The 18,947-nt window shown below is 36.9% G+C and overlaps 4 protein-coding genes across 4 annotated transcripts; 1 reads left to right on the top strand and 3 right to left on the bottom strand.

The window, feature by feature from the left end:
• The first annotated feature begins 1,837 nt into the window (after positions 1-1,837).
• Positions 1,838-5,790, top strand: LOC145221882 (stearoyl-CoA desaturase 4-like). Its single transcript, XM_080088059.1, has 6 exons — positions 1,838-2,234; positions 2,298-2,477; positions 2,788-2,918; positions 3,844-4,049; positions 4,483-4,712; positions 5,151-5,790. The coding sequence occupies exons 2-6, from the start codon at positions 2,330-2,332 to the stop codon at positions 5,402-5,404; spliced, it is 969 nt and encodes a 322-aa protein (XP_079944185.1). The 5' UTR covers positions 1,838-2,234; positions 2,298-2,329; the 3' UTR covers positions 5,405-5,790.
• Positions 5,791-6,622: 832 nt separating this feature from the next.
• LOC145221866 (ER degradation-enhancing alpha-mannosidase-like protein 2) lies at positions 6,623-12,119 on the bottom strand. The gene is made up of 11 exons (XM_080088058.1): positions 11,857-12,119; positions 11,648-11,798; positions 11,418-11,523; positions 11,030-11,155; positions 10,717-10,928; positions 10,248-10,389; positions 10,005-10,129; positions 9,537-9,681; positions 9,047-9,168; positions 7,515-7,686; positions 6,623-7,290 (listed from the first exon to the last, which is right to left on the bottom strand). Exons 1-11 carry the CDS (start codon positions 11,943-11,945, stop codon positions 6,986-6,988), a joined length of 1,695 nt encoding a protein of 564 aa, XP_079944184.1. The 5' UTR covers positions 11,946-12,119; the 3' UTR covers positions 6,623-6,985.
• A 62-nt stretch (positions 12,120-12,181) lies between these two features.
• On the bottom strand, positions 12,182-15,807 carry LOC145221898 (G patch domain-containing protein 4-like). Its single transcript, XM_080088060.1, has 7 exons — positions 15,711-15,807; positions 15,285-15,358; positions 15,132-15,224; positions 14,958-15,065; positions 14,377-14,537; positions 14,027-14,084; positions 12,182-12,578 (listed from the first exon to the last, which is right to left on the bottom strand). Exons 1-7 carry the CDS (start codon positions 15,805-15,807, stop codon positions 12,228-12,230), a joined length of 942 nt encoding a protein of 313 aa, XP_079944186.1. The 3' UTR covers positions 12,182-12,227.
• Positions 15,802-18,539, bottom strand: LOC145221849 (cap-specific mRNA (nucleoside-2'-O-)-methyltransferase 2-like). The gene has a single exon (XM_080088057.1). The coding sequence runs from the start codon at positions 18,474-18,476 to the stop codon at positions 16,215-16,217; it is 2,262 nt and encodes a 753-aa protein (XP_079944183.1). The 5' UTR covers positions 18,477-18,539; the 3' UTR covers positions 15,802-16,214.
• Between the last annotated feature and the right edge of the window lie 408 nt (positions 18,540-18,947).

Raw genomic sequence — 18,947 nt, 5'->3', positions numbered from 1 at the left:
AAGTATATAATTCTCACAAATGACAATAAAGGCCGAATATGCAAAACTTCATGTGACAAAAACATTAAAACCAGTGGTTGATCAGTATAAGCAACATATTTCATAAAAAGAAGCAAAATTGCCTATAGTATGAGCTCTATATTAATTTAGGGCCTACCATTTTGCCAGCAGCAAATTATGTCGAGACCAGCTGTGAGAGTTTTAATCACTGTTTACCTTCCAATCACGTTTTACGAAGCAACCGGAAGACATACAGTAATCCTTAACATACGTGTCCAAGCTGTGCTGTCAGTAAAAAGCCAGACTTTCCAAGAACTCAAATCGAAAAAATGCCAGTTTTGAAGGAAACTTTACGAAAGTTAACTACTAATATTTATATTATACTTCTTGAGTAAAACTATAGCTGGGTGGCCTTGAAGTAGTGAAACTATAAGATAAAGTATTCAGAAAGTTGCTGTGAAACGAGTTAAACTAAACGAACTTTAGATGATTGATGGAAGAAAGGCTCGAAATTTATGCTTTCGTTTGACATGTACTGTTGATTTACCTAAAGTAAAAACATGTCGTTTGTTTAGACACTTGTAAATAGGATAGACTAGGTCTTGGTTAAAGGTAAAGATATGGGTGCTAAAAACAAGCATATAACGAGGAAGACACAATATGAATACGTTAATTGGCCTCCGGTGTATTTGGTCGTCGCATTTGGTGTATTTGGTCGATTTTAAAACTTGTTTAAAAGAAATTCACCAAACCCACAAAACATACTGACTGTTGAAGATAATATTCGTCTACTCTACACTCTGCACCAGTGGTTCTCAAACTTTTTTATTGTCGGGGCCAAATGGTATTTTTTAAGTGTGTAGAGAGCCGCAAAAAAACGAAACCTTGAGAAAATCACTAAAGATGATGACTTTGAAAGCTAAAATAGCAATGTTTGATGGTTTTCTGAGGTCTGGTGCGAGCCGCAAAATAAGTAACTTAGTTGAGAGCCGCATGCGGCCCCGAAAACCGAGTTTGAGAACCACTGCTCTACACTAAACTATAAGCTGCTGTTGGAATTTAACAATATAACAATATTTCATTGTGTTAGGCCGATTTCCGACATTTGCGTGGTGTTTGTATGTGTGTGCGAGTCTAGTTGGGTATGTGTGTGATGTGTATTGCACAGTCTATAGCAGGGGTCCGCAAATACTTTTTGGTGCGACCCTAAAAAAATTGCTCTAAATTTTCGCGACCCAAGCATCTGGTCGTGATCTGTACTTGGTTTTAATATAAAATAGTGCAGAAAGCGCATGACTGCTTGTACAGGTGCGCTTAACTTTTACGTTATACATTGTTACAAAATTTGTTACTTTGTTGTATGCAACAGTTACGTAGTCTTATGTAACAATGCTACAATAATTAGGAGGTTGAAAAAAGCTGAATTTCATTAAAACTATAGATGCGATGCTTATATTCATTTAAAATATTTCGCGACCCAGACTGGAAGGTCTGGCGCGCCTGACCCACATACAGACATTAAAAAAAAAACTGATCGGCATTCGTCACCGGGAGTGTCCTGGGTTCGAACCCCGTGAAAAAAAAGGAGTAGGTTAGGATACAAATTTGTGAAAATTTTACATTACAAATTAAGTTATATTGCTAGTTTTATTTAATTTTGAATGCCAATACCCTTACCTCAAACCTAATAGACCAAGCGTTATTAGATATATATATATATTGCTTTAAATAGCAAAAATGCCCTTTTACCACCTATCAAAAATTAGCCAAATGTTAGTCAGCCGTGAGGTACGGTGTTAGTACATTTTGACTTGACTTATTGTTTTTTAGATTAGTTAGAAGATTTTGACTTACACCGCTTACTCATTGTTTACATTCTAATCGCTGGAACTCAGTCACCACGCGTTTTGCGCAATTTAACTTGATTGTCCGGAAAGCACGCAGTTACTCCAACATATGCATCCATGCAGCGTCCTGAACGTGAGACATATAAACCGCTACATACTCCACTCTAAAGACACATTATTAACTGAACAGATGTGGATCAGTTATTTAGGGGAACAAAACAAACTAAAAATCTTTGGCCGAATCGGTTTTAATCAGATTGATGATTAGCTGCAATTTGGCTAGTTTGTGATAAGAAATACTTACGTTGGTCAGCTATGGAGTAACGCACAGAACCACAGCTAAATAGTAGAAATCATCTCATGGGTTAAAGGAATTACAACAAAACAGTTAAGTTTTGCGCATTCGGTGACAATTACGGTTTTTTATTTTTTATTTTATTTTACAAATAGAAAGAAACATAATAGGTCTTTAATCTGCAAAAATGGGTTTGAGAAACCAGCACATAACGAAGGAGACACAGTACCAATATGTTAATTGGCCTGTCGTGTATTTTGTTGCCTTTTTGCATTCGGTTGCTGTTATTGGAATCTTCCAGATGTTTCAGTGCAATTGGAAGACTCTGCTATTCAGTAAGTGCAACTTATAGATTGCAAAATTATTTAAATAATTTGAAAATCAGTTTTTGAAGTAATAACTTATCTTTATGGGGCTTATTTGGAACTTTGTCAGTTTATGTTATTATGTTGAACCACATTAATCAAACTATATTGCAAATTGTTAAAAACGGTAAAACTACATAGACAGTTTATTGTATGTCATGCTAAATACAGCATTACGATTGTCTTGAACGTTTTACATGTATTAAAAATCACTAGACGTTTTGAATCTTTCTAGAGCAGTATTCCTGTTTTTTTAAACTTATACGTTTTTCTTACGCAGATCTTATATTCCTGGAATATGTTCAGCTTGGTACAATGGCAGGAGTACATCGTCTATGGTCTCACCGTTCTTACAAAGCATCCATGCCACTGCAAATATTCTTAGCCGTGGCTCAGACCGCCGCCAGGCAGGTAAATTACAATAAACCGATGGCCATTTTAGTAAGTAGCCTACCTTTGTTGCGTGTAAAAAAAAACTGGTTTCAACTTACGAATAATTAGGTCGAAATGTTTTACTGACGTTAGCTCATTTTAACACTGTGGTTCCCATGTTTGTTTTTTTAATTTAAGGCTTAAATGTTTATTAAAATGGGATTGTGACCCACAACATGACTTAAAGATGTGAAACACTAACCGTTTCTGAACATTTAAATTTATTTGGGCAACTAACTGAAGATATCACATTGTTACCAATAAGTGCGACAGGCCAATGTTGAACAAAACTTAAGAAATGAAAAGTGTAAGAGTTGCTTTAATACAGAGTTGCAAGTACGTCGGATCAGAGTTGCAAGCGGGCCCGAAATCTGAGCCCGAACCCGGCCCGAACCCGAAAGTATAAGCCCGAAGCCCGACCCGAACCCGAAACGTTTTTGAGAAGCCCGTTTAGGCCCGAAATTTTGATTGACAGGTCTATCCACGAAAGCCTTGCAACAAAGTATGAGAAAGAAAAAAAGAGAAAAGACAACAAACACAATGAACAATAGTAGACAATGGGGTAAACAATACGTTTTAGACCAGGGTGGGCATTCGATCAAAGCGAGAGAATTGTTACTAAAAAATGACGGAAACGGAACGTAAAGTCAGGCCCGTTTTGAGCCCGTTTTCTGACAAATACCTAAGCCCGAACCCGGCCCGAACCCGGCCCGAACCCGAACCCGGCCCGAAAAGCCCGGCCCGACTTGCAACTCTGCGTCGGATTGGAGCTGAAATTTGAATAAAACTAACTTAAAATTCCTTTTTGTTGTGGCTTGTACCTTCAAGTTCAGGCCCCTATTCAGACCCGCTATAAATATGTCTTTATTGCATATTATCAAGCTAACTATTTATTGTACTACAGAACCCAATTTACACATGGGTTCGTGACCACCGTGTTCACCACAAATACGTCGACACGGACGCTGATCCACATGATGCTCGGCGTGGATTCTTCTTTACTCATTTGGGTTGGGCTTTCATGCCCAGGTTGCCTCAGGTTATCGAGAAGGGGGAGAAAATAGACCTTAGTGACATGCGCTCCAATCCGGTGGTGATGTTTCAAAAAAGGTAAGTAGGATTACTCGCTTGTGGATCACACACAATAGCACATGCAAAAAAAGCGCCGACATAGATTTGAATTGTGCAAAGATCAAATGTTACAGTAAAGTTGCATTAAATCTCTTTACTGGTTTGACATCCACTTTCCGCCTGCCACGCTGATTTGGTAGTCCTTGTGGTTGGTCGCTTTGTAGTTTGTATTATTTTTGAGCGACATACCAAAATATCCTGTTTAAATATAACACTCATGATATGTAGCCTAAATGCACCTTTCCAAAAAAACAGCCTTTGTTTGAGCTGTTTCGTCAGTGCAGCTGGTGGCGAAAGACCGGCTGTATTGGCTAGTACTGATGATACTTTATAGGTCGAAACAGTGTACACTGTCTGCTGTGTACATTTGTTATTGGCCAATTGCTTTTATGGGCTTTATTTATTTTTAAAGATATTACGACATTGCGGCGCCCCTTTTGGCATTCTTCTTTGCCCCATTTATCACGTGGTACTTTTTTGCTGAGTCAGCTATGGCATCGTTCACTGTTGGAATGTTTCGTCACCTGTTGTCGGTTCATTTTACCTTTTTCGTGAACAGCGTGGCACATTCGTACGGTTACAGGCCCATCGACACGACAATAAGTTCGTCTAACTCCATGTTTGTTACCGTTTGCACCATGGGTAAGTATGCCTGTGCTGTGGTCAAAACTTTATTAGTTTTTTTACAATCCTATTCGACCAATTTATCCAAAGGGTTTGGAATTAAATCAGGCTTAATTCGAACCTGAGAACAAACTCGATTTTACCAACTTTAGGGTTTAATTCGGAAAAAACGTAGAGTTCGGACCACTTGGTTACAATATTACTGTTTTGTATAGGCTACTTCTAGCTTGTTACTAGAAGCTTATTGCACACGCTCACAAAATACTGCTTGCAACACCCAAAACACGCAACATCTTGGTTATCTTCGGAAAATTTAAACTTACCTGGTTTGAGATATCACATCAACACTGTTCGAGCTTTTCCTATAGCGTAGCCTTAATTAATGTTTTGTTGTGAGCTATGTTGATTGTTGGGCGCAAACTAGACACAAGAGAATTTTCTACTGTTTCTTTAAAGGCGAAGGTTTTCATAACTACCATCACGTGTTCCCGCAAGATTACCGATCTAACGAGTACGGTCTAGCAATTTGCTTCACCACATATTTTATCGAGCTTATGGAAAAGCTGGGACTTGCCTGGGACCTGAGGACGGTTTCCAAGGAGACTGTGCTGGCTAGAAGAAGACGCACTGGTGATCTGAAAACGAACGACGTCGGCAATCAAACGAACGATGATTGCATTGAAAAAGAAGATGAAATTTTGCCTTACTAACAATCAGGAACTAACTTATTTATATATGTATATATTGCATAAATATATAATGAAAAGTTTTAGCAACCGCAAAAAACATTTAAAACAAGTTAAGTTTGATTTTATTTATCTGCGACAATACCGAGAAGGATGATAAACCGCCTAACTTAACAAAAGTCTTGGCATGTATGTTTTTGTGTACTTATTGGCTGCAAATAATCGTATGGTCGGGTTCTTATTCAACATTTAGGTCTAAGAGTACCCAATTTCTAGTGTTACTAGTCAAAAAGCATTGCACTATGTTTTTCTGAAAGCAAAAACAGCCTATTAAAGATTTTTTCCGTTGTAGAGTGTTATCCTCGTTAACTGTATATATCGCCAAAGGTTAAAATACTGAAAATAAATTTGTCTTTGATTTAAAGCCCTGTTTGCTATAAACAAGTACCAACACTACAGGGGTAGGCCTACAAACTTGAGGTGCAACGAAGCTATAAACTGCAAGTCAGTTAGACAGACAGCAAACATTTCCAGTAACATCCAGCGCAGAAAGATTCACAAGTGGCTCTACTAATCCCTGACTAAATCCATGTTTGTGTTTAACATTTGCTACCACCGTTTGCAGCGAATTTGCACATACTTTTAACAATGGCACAATTCCATGACTAATGGTTTATACTGGGTTATTCAGGGCAGAGTTGTAAACGGGCCTGAAATAGGAGCCCGAAACCTGACCCGAACCCGAATCGTTTTTAAGAAGCCCGTTTAGGCATAAAAGTTTGATTGACAGGCCTATATTTTAAAGCCTCACCGAGAAAGACCAAGACAACCAACACAATAGTCAATTGGTCTTAAACAAGGCTACTGAAGGCTGTTTGACATTAGGTCAAGTCCAGCAACTAGCTACTTAGCCAGTTAAATTTATTTAAAAGAATACTGACACAAAGTGTAAAGTCAGGCCCGAATCAAATCCCTTTGTTGAAGAAACCTTAGCCCGGAGCCATGCCCGACTTCAACTCTGATCCAGGAAATTTCTAGCTGCTCGGTTGGTTGGTAAAATGTTGCAGAGTACATGTTACTTTGAAATTACAAATACGAAGGTCCAATACTTGAACGAGTAACCTGTTATGTACTGGGCCGCTTGTTTTGCCACATACAAGCAAATTGTATGTAGTTTCATTTTTCCTCCTATGTTTTAACAACTTGACCATAACACATGAAGCTTTGCCGATAGACACAAACTGGCCGCTATAGTTTTATATTGCACCGCGCACGATCAATAAAGCGACACGGAAGGCACCGGCAACCGTACAATTTTACGACAGCGACTTTCTTGTGTACATCATAATCAGTGCAAAGTGTTTCCAAATTCCAACAAAGTCAAAGCCACATAAGTTTACCCACAAAAAACGTGTGTAGATCAGGAAAATGGGTCTAGAATCGGAAGTATCTTGTTAAGGTCAATATGGCGGTTTGACAGATGGTCTGTTTCAGTCCAAACATCCAAATACGGTCACAGAAGGAGTAAATAATACAGCATAAATAAACAGTTCTACCTACCTTGGCCTACAGAATTGCATATATAGCCTACAGACGGCCCAAATCTCAGTCATTAACAAACAATTGCCCATACCTTGACATTTTCATATGATAGGGCAATGGCTCGCAACCTAGCCTAACGTTCTGATCAGTTGCGTTATTTAGCAGCGTTGGGTCTTCAGCCTCATGGTAAGTTTGAGGTTTGCGGTTCGAATCCCGAGCTTGACGGTTCATCTCAAAAACTCGTTTTGGATCAAACTCTTCGAACAGTTGCAAGGTTTTTGAGCGTTCCTGTTCCCTCCGCATGGTGTCGCAACAGTGCAATGCGCTGACGTCAATCGGGTGAGCCTCTGTGTTGAAGATGTAACCCCCTGTTGTAATGCATTTGTTAACATTTAGTAAGACAAAAATGCGTTGGCATTTAAAACGTTTATCACCTTAACCTTAAACTGTAACAGCCTGAAAAATGACATTATTATGTAGCTAAAATTGTTATTTTTTTTCTGAAATATAAAAAAGCAAGGTTTTCAAACGATATCTTTTTTCTACATGTATTTATAACGCGATTTGCATATTAAGGCCAGCAGTAGCCTACCTGCGCCAAAAAGACATTTTCTTCCGTTGGGCATCTTTCGAATGCTGGCGCCCTTGCCAGTTTGAAGCAATTCGTTCTCAGGGTCGAACAAAAGGTAGATGTATTTTATGGTTTCAGCGAGAAAAAATGATTCCATACGATTGTCGAGAGTGTGATCACGTACATCCTTAACCTTTATTGTATTTTAGCGTTGTCAGCACGTGCAAGTTTCTTGCTAATTTTATATGAATAAGTAATCACTTCAGCGTCCAACGATTGCTTCGTGGTTTAGTCGCAACTCAACACACAACCGTTTGGCAAACAAGGTATACACTAGAAGGGTGGCTTAGCACATATTGCCCTTGCATATACACTATAACCTATTTTAAAACATAAATATATTTCCTATGCTTATTTTGTATTGGGTCCCATATTAGCCATCGTCTTTTATAACTTTAGTCGTTTCTGCAGGCAAAAACTCATCAAACTGACCCATTTTAGGGGGCTAGTAGGGCAACTAATTGGGTTCGACACACAAACTAAAAAATATATAAAAACCACAATGACTCAATCAATAGTACTGCAAAATTTCAGCCCAATCCGCCAATGTTTAAAATTTCGACCACTAGAGGTGTTTTGAGCAACAACCGTTATTGTTTCTGACGTCATAGGGCTGTCAACAAGCCACTAACTGCCATGGCGCAAAAACGACCACCAAGCAACCCACCAACGAGCAACATACAACTGGTTGCCCTTGTAACACTATTGCTCCAAAGAAATCTTTCGTTTGTGGTGCCCAGTAACATACAAATACGTTTTACACTTTAGGGGCTTGTGGGGTAAATGTTAGGACTACAGGGTTGAACACAACAATCGACACCTATAAATGGCATACTATACAAGAAATCCAAATTTCAGCCAATTCTGACACTGTTTGAAAACTCACCCATTTTAGGGGGCTAGCGGGGTAAATACTGGGGTTATCAAGAAAAACAAAGTGGGATGCACATCTACATGAATATATCTACCATCTGTGTAAATTTCAGCTAAATCCATCAAACATTTGATGGAAAAACGAGTCGGACAAACTTTGGGTAAACACACCCATTTTAGGGGGCGAGCGGGGTAAATACTGGGGTTATCAACAAAAACAAAGTGGGATGCACATCTACATAACTATATCTACCATCTGTGTAAATTTCAGCTAAATCCATCAAACATTTGATGGAAAAACGAGTCGGACAAACTTTTGGGGAAAAATACCCATTTTACGGGGCTAGCGGGGTAAATACTGGGGTTATCAACAAAAACAAAGTGGGATGCACATCTACATAACTATATCTACCATCTGTGTAAATTTCAGCCAAATCCATCAAACATTTGATGGAGAAACGAGTTGGACAAACTTTGGGAAGAAAAAAAAAGGAAGAAAAACAAGAAAAAAAACAAAACAATTCGAGTAAAATCAATATGTGTCCCCTTCAGGGAAGGGGACCCATAATTATTTCAGACGTTAGCGCGTAAATACAAATCCATACTGTACATCGATTTACCGTTGCAAAGCCGCACTCGGTTCGAGCAGTTGCGTTGATGGAATAAAGCAAAGCTTCGCCAAATTCAAGAAGTGCTGGGTCTTTGGTTGCCCGGTACATGTACAGAGTGCTTTCAATCAGCTCTAAAAAATTATTTCCAGTAAGGTCACGCAAACTTAACATAAAAGCTGTTTAAAATAAGATTGGACGTACATTTGTAAACCTAAGGATAAAAATTTATAGAATTCTTCTTGCAATTGTATTTTTATACCGACGCTTCGATGTCCCTATACATGTCGCCTTCATCAGGGTAAATAATAAATGCGTGTAGTACAGTGCACGATAACGCGTAGACCTACGGATAAGGTTTTTCAAACATACCGCAAGGGATCGTAAAACAAATCTTTTTACAAAAACACTGTCTTCCAACTTACAATTAGACTACAAATCTGATTTTTTTAACACGTTATTTCAAAACATTTACAGGTGTCAGCTAACAAGGAGACTGTACCTGGCCGTAAAGGATAACCTTCACGTTTTTGTATAGGTGCATTATGAGGTATGCTGAAGAATTCTGGGGTGCCACCATATCGATACCACACAGAATAGTAGTTGAGTAGGGTTTTGTAGCCTTTTTCAACATCACCATACAAAGTCTAAAAAAATATATGTATGTGGGTAACTTTAAAAATATAAGTGGTATTAGTGCCTACTGGTTACCCACAGTTTGAGCACACACATTACTACGTACTTGGTTGGGTCATATTTGATGTAACATTGCTTTATTACAATCTTTATTGCATCATTTAAAAAAAAAGATTACTATCAACATAACATACTGATTGGGTTTACACAGTTTACTGGATTGACAGTGAAAATAAAGAGCATAAAAATTGGTTGGAAAATTGATTTTGAGCAGTACGGAGGCTATCCAAATGCTAAATCTCTGTAGCAATGTATTATCAGCAATGTTTCATACCTGAAGTCCTGGCCAGAATGCATCCAGTGATTGATGGACGGGCATTGTTGTGTGTCCAGTATTCATATTTACCCACATGTACCAGTCTCCTTGTTTAATATGTTGCTCAATTGGTTTTAGGAATTCTAAAATAGTTATCCATATCAACACATGGCATGAATAAAAAATGTTGAATTCAAAATTAGCCACATTTGTGCCATATTTTAACATTGGCAAATCTAAATTTTACAAAATGCAACTTACCTTTAAAAATGTCCATCAGTTCAGGTTTATTAAGCATAATTGCCCCTTTTACCAAGTATTCATAATATGAGTCCACTCCTGCACCAACACCAGCATCTAATGCAGTCCACTTTCCAGTGACAACATTAATATGATTTCCAATCTATAAAAGTGTGTGACTACTATAAAATATGGTGGAGGTGCCCAAACAAAACAGTTTTAGGACAGTAAAAACACAGAACAAATGAACAGTTATGACACACTTACAAATAGCAAAATAGAACATTTGTAACTTTAATGTTTATGACATAAACATTTAGGAGAGAATACACAAAATGTGTGTCTTCTAAAAAATAAATATTGTGTCTTGTATAGATATAATTATATGATATCACAATTTTAAGACTCATGAGCAAGCTTAAATGAACAAAACACTCTTTTTCTAACAATCATGGATAGTTGATTAAGAATTAAAATACAAATCACTTACCATACCTAAAGCTGACTTTGATGCGTTAAGAGCATGTACAGCCCTAAGAGCAATATTTTCAAAGCTTTGGTCACCAGTTAACCTGCTTAATGCTGCAAATTCTACAAGAAATGTCCCAACTCCAGCGGTACAGGTTTCAGGTGTTTCCTTTGGATCAACACCGTATTTAAGGTTGATTGTTCCATAAGGCATTCCAGTTTGTGTATCAAATGCTGCACATACAATCAGGTTGTTTTGTTTGCAAACAATCCACTACAAAAATCGCAGTTGTATGCTGTGAATTACATTGCAACAACAACAACAAAACTAATACCAGGTAATATCTTTTTTGCCAGGTCAACTGCCAAAGTCAACAATGGTCCTTTGCAGGGCCATTCAGGGTCTACTTCCATTCCTGCTTTCGGAGCAAGCAAATGGGCGGACAGCAATCCCCCAACAACTGTAAAATAATATTTTTTTAATTGTTTTTTTTTACCTAGTTTGGTTGTCGGCGATAGGTGTAATCCTCACAAACAGTCCGCTATTATGATGTCTGGTTGTCCATTAGTATCTATTTTAAGCTCTTTCAAAACTTATGGTGTAGTGTAACTGATGTGGTTAAAACTTGATGGAAACTAACAGCAATGCGGTAGTACAAACCGCACCATCATTTTTCAATGGAGATCAATAAAGTCAAACAATATCGTGGCCACAATATTAACCTCTTATATTGGTTTCAAACACAGATGCATTAATGTTTTGATTGAAATCCAAAGTGTCTACCAACAAGTTGGCAACTCTTCTAAATTCAGTGTAGTTTCCCAAAATCTGAAAGACAAAAGTAAAAGTTTATATTACCAGAAAAAGTCACGTTTTTTCACACCAAATTTTTGCTTGTATATATATTTAGCTTATGACAAGAGTTTCACAGCCATTATTTTGAGAATCTTACTGCTAATGTGTCCAATGCATCCACAAGAGTCAGAGAAAAACTGCCCCAAGTGTTGACCCCATCACATGTCAATGGACGTAACTCGTCATATGGGTAAGCATTATCTAAATACCCATTGTATGCATGGTAAAATATCTCCTTCACCTTTTCCCTGCAGTGAGAAATCAAAATGTGAAAAAAATATTAACATGCTAATGAAAAAAACCTACCGTATGGAAGAAAAGTATTGAGAAGAATGGGGATCTATTCCAGTCGATATGTGTGTAATAACCAAAAGCAGGACACATTCCTTCCACATAATAGAGCCGTCGTCATTTACTTGGCATGTTACGATATTAAGTACACCTTATCGCATTGTTGCCATTTGCCAAGCTACATTTCTTGCTGACCAAAGCACGCGTTTGCTGAATCACCGCTCGCTCAAAACGTATTGGAGCGTGGCGATGACTCAGCAACATTTTGTTCCGCACTGAATAATCTAATTTCGCTGATTTCTAAGACAATATTTTGAACAACACCCTTCTTTAGAAACAATGACAATCTCCTAAATTTTTTATTGGCGAATCATAAAAGCTACGTTTTACGTTTCAGCCAATTTGCCCTTCCGCTTTTTCTTCTTTTTCGGGACATCTTTTTCAGTCCTCTTGGACACTGCTGAAATTTCGTGTTTGTCAGCTTTTCTTTTGTTTTTCTTCTTCTTTGTACAATTTAAGTTAATTTCGGCACTTTCTCCCTCCAGTTTATTCAAATTCTTATTTTTATTCTTTTTTCCTTTTGCAGATTTCTTTTTTCTAACTGTTATATCAGATTGGGAAACTGTTAATTTGTCATTGGTAGTGCAAGTTGCTTTTGCGCTCGAATTCTGTTCCATTGCCTTATGCTTCTTCTTTTTTCTCGGCTTATTAGATATTTTTACCTCCGTGGTATTGGTCTGCAATAAAGAAAAACAATGTTAGATAAAACTAGAAGGGTGGCTCAGCACATATTTCAATTGCACATACACTATAACCTATTTTGAAACGTTAATATATTCCCTACACTTTTTTATATTGGGTCCCATGCCACCCACTGTCTTTTATAACCTTAGTTGTTTCTGCAGGCAGAAACTCATGGGTCCCCCACACATGCAAAGTTAAAAACTATGCATTTCAAAAGACAACCATCAGTAAGTTTGGTGTTTTAAGAAAAACTGTGGTCAGATCTTCGCTTAAATAATCATGCTTTAAAAAGTACTAACAATGAAAATCTGATTCAATTCACACGTTGTTTGAAGTTTGTCCTATTTAGTGCTCTATTTATAGAAAAGAAGGGATAAATAGTGGCAAAATAAAGTGAAACACAAAAATCGACACCTATAAATAACAAATTCTACAAGCTGTCCAAATTTCATTCAATTCCGACACAGTTTTAAAAAATCGCCCATTTTAGGGGGCTGGTTAGGTAGATGTTAAAGTTATAGGGTGAAACATAACAATTGACACCTAAAAATGACATAATCTACTAACCATCCCAATGTCATTCAATTCAGACATTGTTAAAAACATGGACCCATTTTGGGGGGCTAGTGGGGTAAATGTTGGGAAGACAGGGTTGAACACAACAATTATAAATAGCACACTCTATAAGCTGTCCAAATTTCATCCAATTCAGACATTGTTTAAAAAATTCACCCATTTTAGGGGGCAAGAGGGGTAAATATTGGGACTTCAGGGTTAAACACAACAATCGACACCTATAAATGACAAACTCTGCAAACTGTTCAAATTTCATTTAATTCCAACACTGTTTAAAAATTTCACCCTTTTTAGGGGGTTAGTGGGGTAACTGATGGGGTTTTACACCCAAAAGTATAAAATATGAAACCACAATGACCCAAGCAACAGTCCTGTAAAATTTTATCCAAATCGGCTAATGTTTAAAATTTTGACCACTAGAGGCGTCATTATCAACATTCGTTAACTCATCTGACGTCATAAGGCTGTTAACACCCCTCCAACTGTCAACTGCAAAACCGTCCACCAAGTATTGCACAAACACAAGTACCATGTGTTCTGTTGCCTATATTATACTATTACAGCAAAGAAATTTTCTGTTTGTGGTGCGCAGCAACCTACAAAAACGTTTTACATTTCGGCGTCTAGCGGGGTAAATACTGGGGTTATCAAGACAAACGAAGTAGATGGCACATCTGCATAACTATATCTACCATCTCTGAAAGTTTCATCGAAATCCATCAAACATTTCATGGCAAAGTGGGGTGGACAAACTTCAGGGAAGAAAAAAAAGCAAAGAAAAAAACAAATCGAGTAAAATCAACATGTGTCCCCTTCAGGGAAGGGGACCCATAAATACTGTTAACAAAAGAATTGGTTACATTACTTCTTGTTCAGCAAGCCTTGCTAGTTTCCCACTGAGCTTCATACCATGTCTGGCACCTCTACACAAAAAGATTTGAAAGACGTTAATTCTATTGAAATCTTAAATACTAAGTTTGCACTTAAATTTCATAGACATAAAAAGTGACCAACTTTATTGTTCAAACGTTTCTTTTTTTTCAAAATTGCTGTATATCATTATGGTTATAATCTGCACACATGCAGATGTCTTCGCACACATGCAAATCTATTTTCGATTTTTATCAATGAACTTATCAACAGATCAGTATATAGTGTTAAAAAAATTAAATAATTTAAAACGGTAAATTATACTGTGACAATTTAAAAACCTACTTGTGAGCAGTTCGACCTCCACAAGCATTAAACAAATCTTCATCTGTTAACATTTGTAGATCTTTAGTTAAAGGTCTGTGGCTGTCATCTTCATCACTGCTCTCATCAGATGAATTGTTGCTGTCTGATTTTTCGATCAGACCATTGTTCAAGATTCCACTCTTTAAACATAGATAAAATTTAATTCAAAAACTTGTTTCTTAACATTTTAATTTTAAGCTTTTTATTAAGATCCAATGGTAAAAATTACGCATATAGTTATTGATTTCCTGCTGATTTGGTATAACACCTTAAATAGGACTGGCATACTATGAAATATATACGAGTATGTCATGATCGCTGGTCTGCTTCAGGGTTGATCTCAGTAAGGAACCCTTGTTCGGCTTATAGTTAGTGTTATTGGGATCCCCAGTATCCTACCTTCATTTTAGACGCTAAATTGGAAATACAAGCGGGGCAGTAATGCTTAAGTTAATGCAAAGATCAAAGTGCAAGTACTTATAACAATGTCCAAGCGTACTTAGGTCTTTGTTGTTTATACAAACATGGAAATACAAAAAAAAAAATTGCACTTAACCCACCTTTACAAACCTCCCATAGAGCATACTTTTTGCAGTCAGTGACTTTTTGTAGATCTTGTTGGTGGCAGTGGTAATACATGTGTCCACTGCTGTAAGGACAACACCATCCTGTAATCATAGACAATATTAAATTTACAAAGCAAATCGTTACAGAGTTTAATCAAAATATCATACCTCCTCTTCCTTTACTTCAATGTTTTTGCTGGCTGTTTCAAATGCATGCTCCCACCAATGAAAAGTAAATTGTTTCGACGCATCATGACCAACCTTAAAATAGAATTTGAAATTAACATTTTCATAATTTTGTAATAGTTTGACTGTACTTACTCCAGTTGAGTCAGCCTTTATTGAAACTTTAATCGGTTCACTAATTCCACTCTCATTTCTGCCAAGGCCTTTGCCTAAAACACATTGTCGAAATGATGAAACCAAGGCATAATTAAATTTAAGTATAAAAGTAGGTTCAATAGTTGTGTGACTACGAAGCGTATTGCTTGACTGTCCTTGGTCCTCATCAAAGTAATTGTTTTTGAAACATAAAGTTCAAAAGTGACTTCTAAATGTAGTAATTGTGATTAATATGATAATTAAGTCTGATCAAAAAACTAAAAAACCCACAGAATTGTAAATTTCAATCAACAGTTTTTGAAATATGAAATAATTAAAAACACCCATATTCATAGTATTAACTCTGATGCAATAAACAAGGGGTGTGTCCTAGCATTATACACAAATGCTAGTTTTTAAGCTTACCTTTTGCCCATCCATGTCTTTCCATATGTGCAGCTGCAAACTCAGCCATTTTACAGCCAAAATTTATAGAAACTACTATAACTAAAACTAACTGCATGTTAAAAAGAATGCATTAGAATAAAAAATAATAATCAACTTCAAAATACAGTGCTAGGAAGATTTTAAACAGTTTAAAAAACATGAAAGCAATGCAGTTAATCAATCTAGACTACAAGGCATTCAACATTATTGCAATACATACAAAACAATGTACTTTGTACATTAAAATAACAGTAAAATCATAATGTTGACATAAAATTTAGAAGTTTTGGAGACAAATCCTTGACATAGACTCCCATACTGCAATGAAAGCTATTTGTTTAAAGGGGAGTAAATCAGACTACCGACGAAAAAGATGCAGCTATATTTCTAACATCAGCACTACACTAAAGTCAGTACAAAAGCAGACAAAATCTTTTAAAAAACTAGCTGCGAATATGGTATATGAGCTTGGCCCAAGTTTGCTCATACAGCAGTTTGTAGTTTTAATCTCTTCTCCAGCATGGTAGTTAATTTGTCCAAGCAAACTTCATTTGCACTTTTAAGAGCAGAAACAAATTTGCTTTTTGGATTTGTAGCAAGTGATGAGTCCTCAGATATCATCAGGTATGTTGCAGGAAAAAACTCAACAATGCCTGAAGACTCCATTGAAGATTCTTGAAAAAGTTTTAGTACTCTATCTAATGTCTCCGACCCCTGCAAGCCAAAGTTTTCAGCCACAACTGCCACCCCTGGTAAGTCTGTATCAGCGTGATGCAGGCACGTAGCTTGGATATGAATATGTTCAAATGTACAACTAAATATGTACAGTGCATGTGCAATCAGACGAAGAAGAACAGATGGTAAAATCACTAAACAACTCCCGCCATTTGGAAGAGCTTGCAAGATGCTGATTAATGCGCAAATAATTTTTGATCGAAGGTTAACTTCACACCAAACCTGATTTGAATCGGACACAAAATTGCAAAATATAAAGTTTGGTTTTCCTAATGTGCAATTTGAACTAAACTGCTGTTCTATAGACTGGAAAGTCATCACAGAATTGGGACATGTTGACTTAAGCAGACTTTCAAACCAACTGGTGTACAATGAAACTTTATCTCTGGTGTCCGGTAGTAAACATAAGGTAGTAACCAGGCCTTCATATCTTCTTATAATATGACAGATGCATTCTTGTAAATTTTCACTCAACATTTTTGAGCCTGTTTGTAATGTAGGTGGTGTCTCTTGCAATGCACCATGTGTTGCTGCTTCTTGGTAAGCATTGGAATAGCTGACAATCACATCAGTGGAACAATACAGACTAGAATTAATCTCTTTAGGCACTAAACCTGATGTAAGAACAACCCCATTCAATATTGGTTCATCACACATCCTGTTAAAGTCTATAGGCTTATTCCACAGATTTTGTTCTACAACTGGGCGCTCAAGATTATTCCTTTGCATCACCCTTTTGCTAAATGTTCCTTCCATCTTGGGTGTCTGTCTGAAATGAGACTTTGCAACAGGATTTCGGACTATGTAGGAGTTTGGAGAAATACGGCGCATCTCACAAAGGTCAAAGTACCTTTGGATAAAAATCTGCTGAAGTGGTTTAATGTCAGTGGAGAAAAATCTTGATCTGTGGTGAAAGAGATGCACATTTCGGCCAATTGCCACTTTCTGATGCTCAGAAAAGTACTTGGTACAATTTACATGTTGTTCAAGGAAACTGTCAGGAAAAACACTAATCATGGACATATGTTTTTCAATAACATCTTTAAATGGAAAATATTCAGCCATTTTATCCAGATATGGCTTTGCAGTAATCGAACCACAGTAACCTGCTGACACCACATAAGCCTCAGAGTTCCCTGCTTTACTTGTGGCAGGTTTAATGACAGTGACTGAATCAAAAATGCAACAGAATAGGTAGATAAGTGAGACTGAGTGGTACTCAAACAGTGTAAACATTTTGATCACAAATGTACCACCAGTGCCAAGAATGTGTAATGCTGTGAATGCTTCAGTGTACTTTAAATGGGCAACAATGGTTTCTTGTTCTGCTGGTTGACTTTGACAGTTAAAGCTACCATCTGCCGTCACAAGATCTACCGGGTTTGAGTCAAACGTGGTATGACATTCACATTTGTCTTTAAGATCATCTAAAAAATCTTGCTGCATTATATTTCCTGTGTTATCTTTGCCAAAGTACCAAGAACGTAGTGTCTTGCATATCAGGCGGTCGTCCAATATACATTGATCCAAAGCATTTCCTTCATGGTATGGGTTAAGGGCATTTGCAATCCATGTGTACTTCACATTTTTAAACTGTTCATGTGACTTTAAAAAGTGATTGAGACTGCAAATGAATCCTCCAGGTGCTTCACATAAATGTACTGCATTGAACTTTGTGTCACACTGAAATGGAATTACCAAGTAGTGGGACAAAATTTCATAAAACTTGCACCAAGCTTGGGTCGGAAGCTCTGGTTCAAACCTTTTTCTAACTGTTTGTAGGATTCTTCCAGCTGGGTTTACGTAATTTGTGTGTTTATTCCACTCCTTTATGTCGTAGCCGTTCAATGAACTTTTGACCTTGTTAAGGGATGACTTTAGCTGAATTAACGAATTGACATCCTGCTTGGCACAACTGAACAAAGTTGCTGGTTCCGGTAAATCCCAATCATTTCCGGTTTTGTCGTAATTAAAGATTTTTGTAAAACTTATGTCATCATTACTTTCCATTTGTTTGTATCAAACAAAGCACAATATCAAATACCTAAACACAAAACACTTTTTGATAAACATGTTTCAGGTATCTTACATTCTTACATAAGTCACATTGACAAATTTCTTGGCAAATTTGCTATAAATTAAGTCAATACAATACAATTGTTATTTTTATTCGGAAGCAGCGTGATAAATGTTCGTTACGCTTGATTGCTCATGCATTAAACAAACTATCGACAACCGTGCGTTGCAAAATTATAATTAATTTTCGCAAAAACATTATTGTTAGTAATTGCACTCTTTACAAGTTTACTTAAAACATAAAAGTGCAAAAATTACTCCGTATAGTTCAATTTGGACAAACAGCCTAATTAAGGCTTTCTAAACGGTTCTAGTTTATGTGATTGTAAATTAAACTATAAACAACCTTTTGTGTACATTTTTTATTTTTTTTAGAATTGTTTTCGAAGTATGCATAATTTGGCA

Source organism: Phallusia mammillata, chromosome 1 (assembly GCF_965637545.1).
Source record: "Phallusia mammillata chromosome 1, kaPhaMamm4.hap1.1, whole genome shotgun sequence".
Taxonomy (NCBI): domain Eukaryota; kingdom Metazoa; phylum Chordata; class Ascidiacea; order Phlebobranchia; family Ascidiidae; genus Phallusia; species Phallusia mammillata.
Note: the sequence above shows the minus strand (reverse complement) of the source record. Positions and strands in the feature narration are given on the sequence as shown.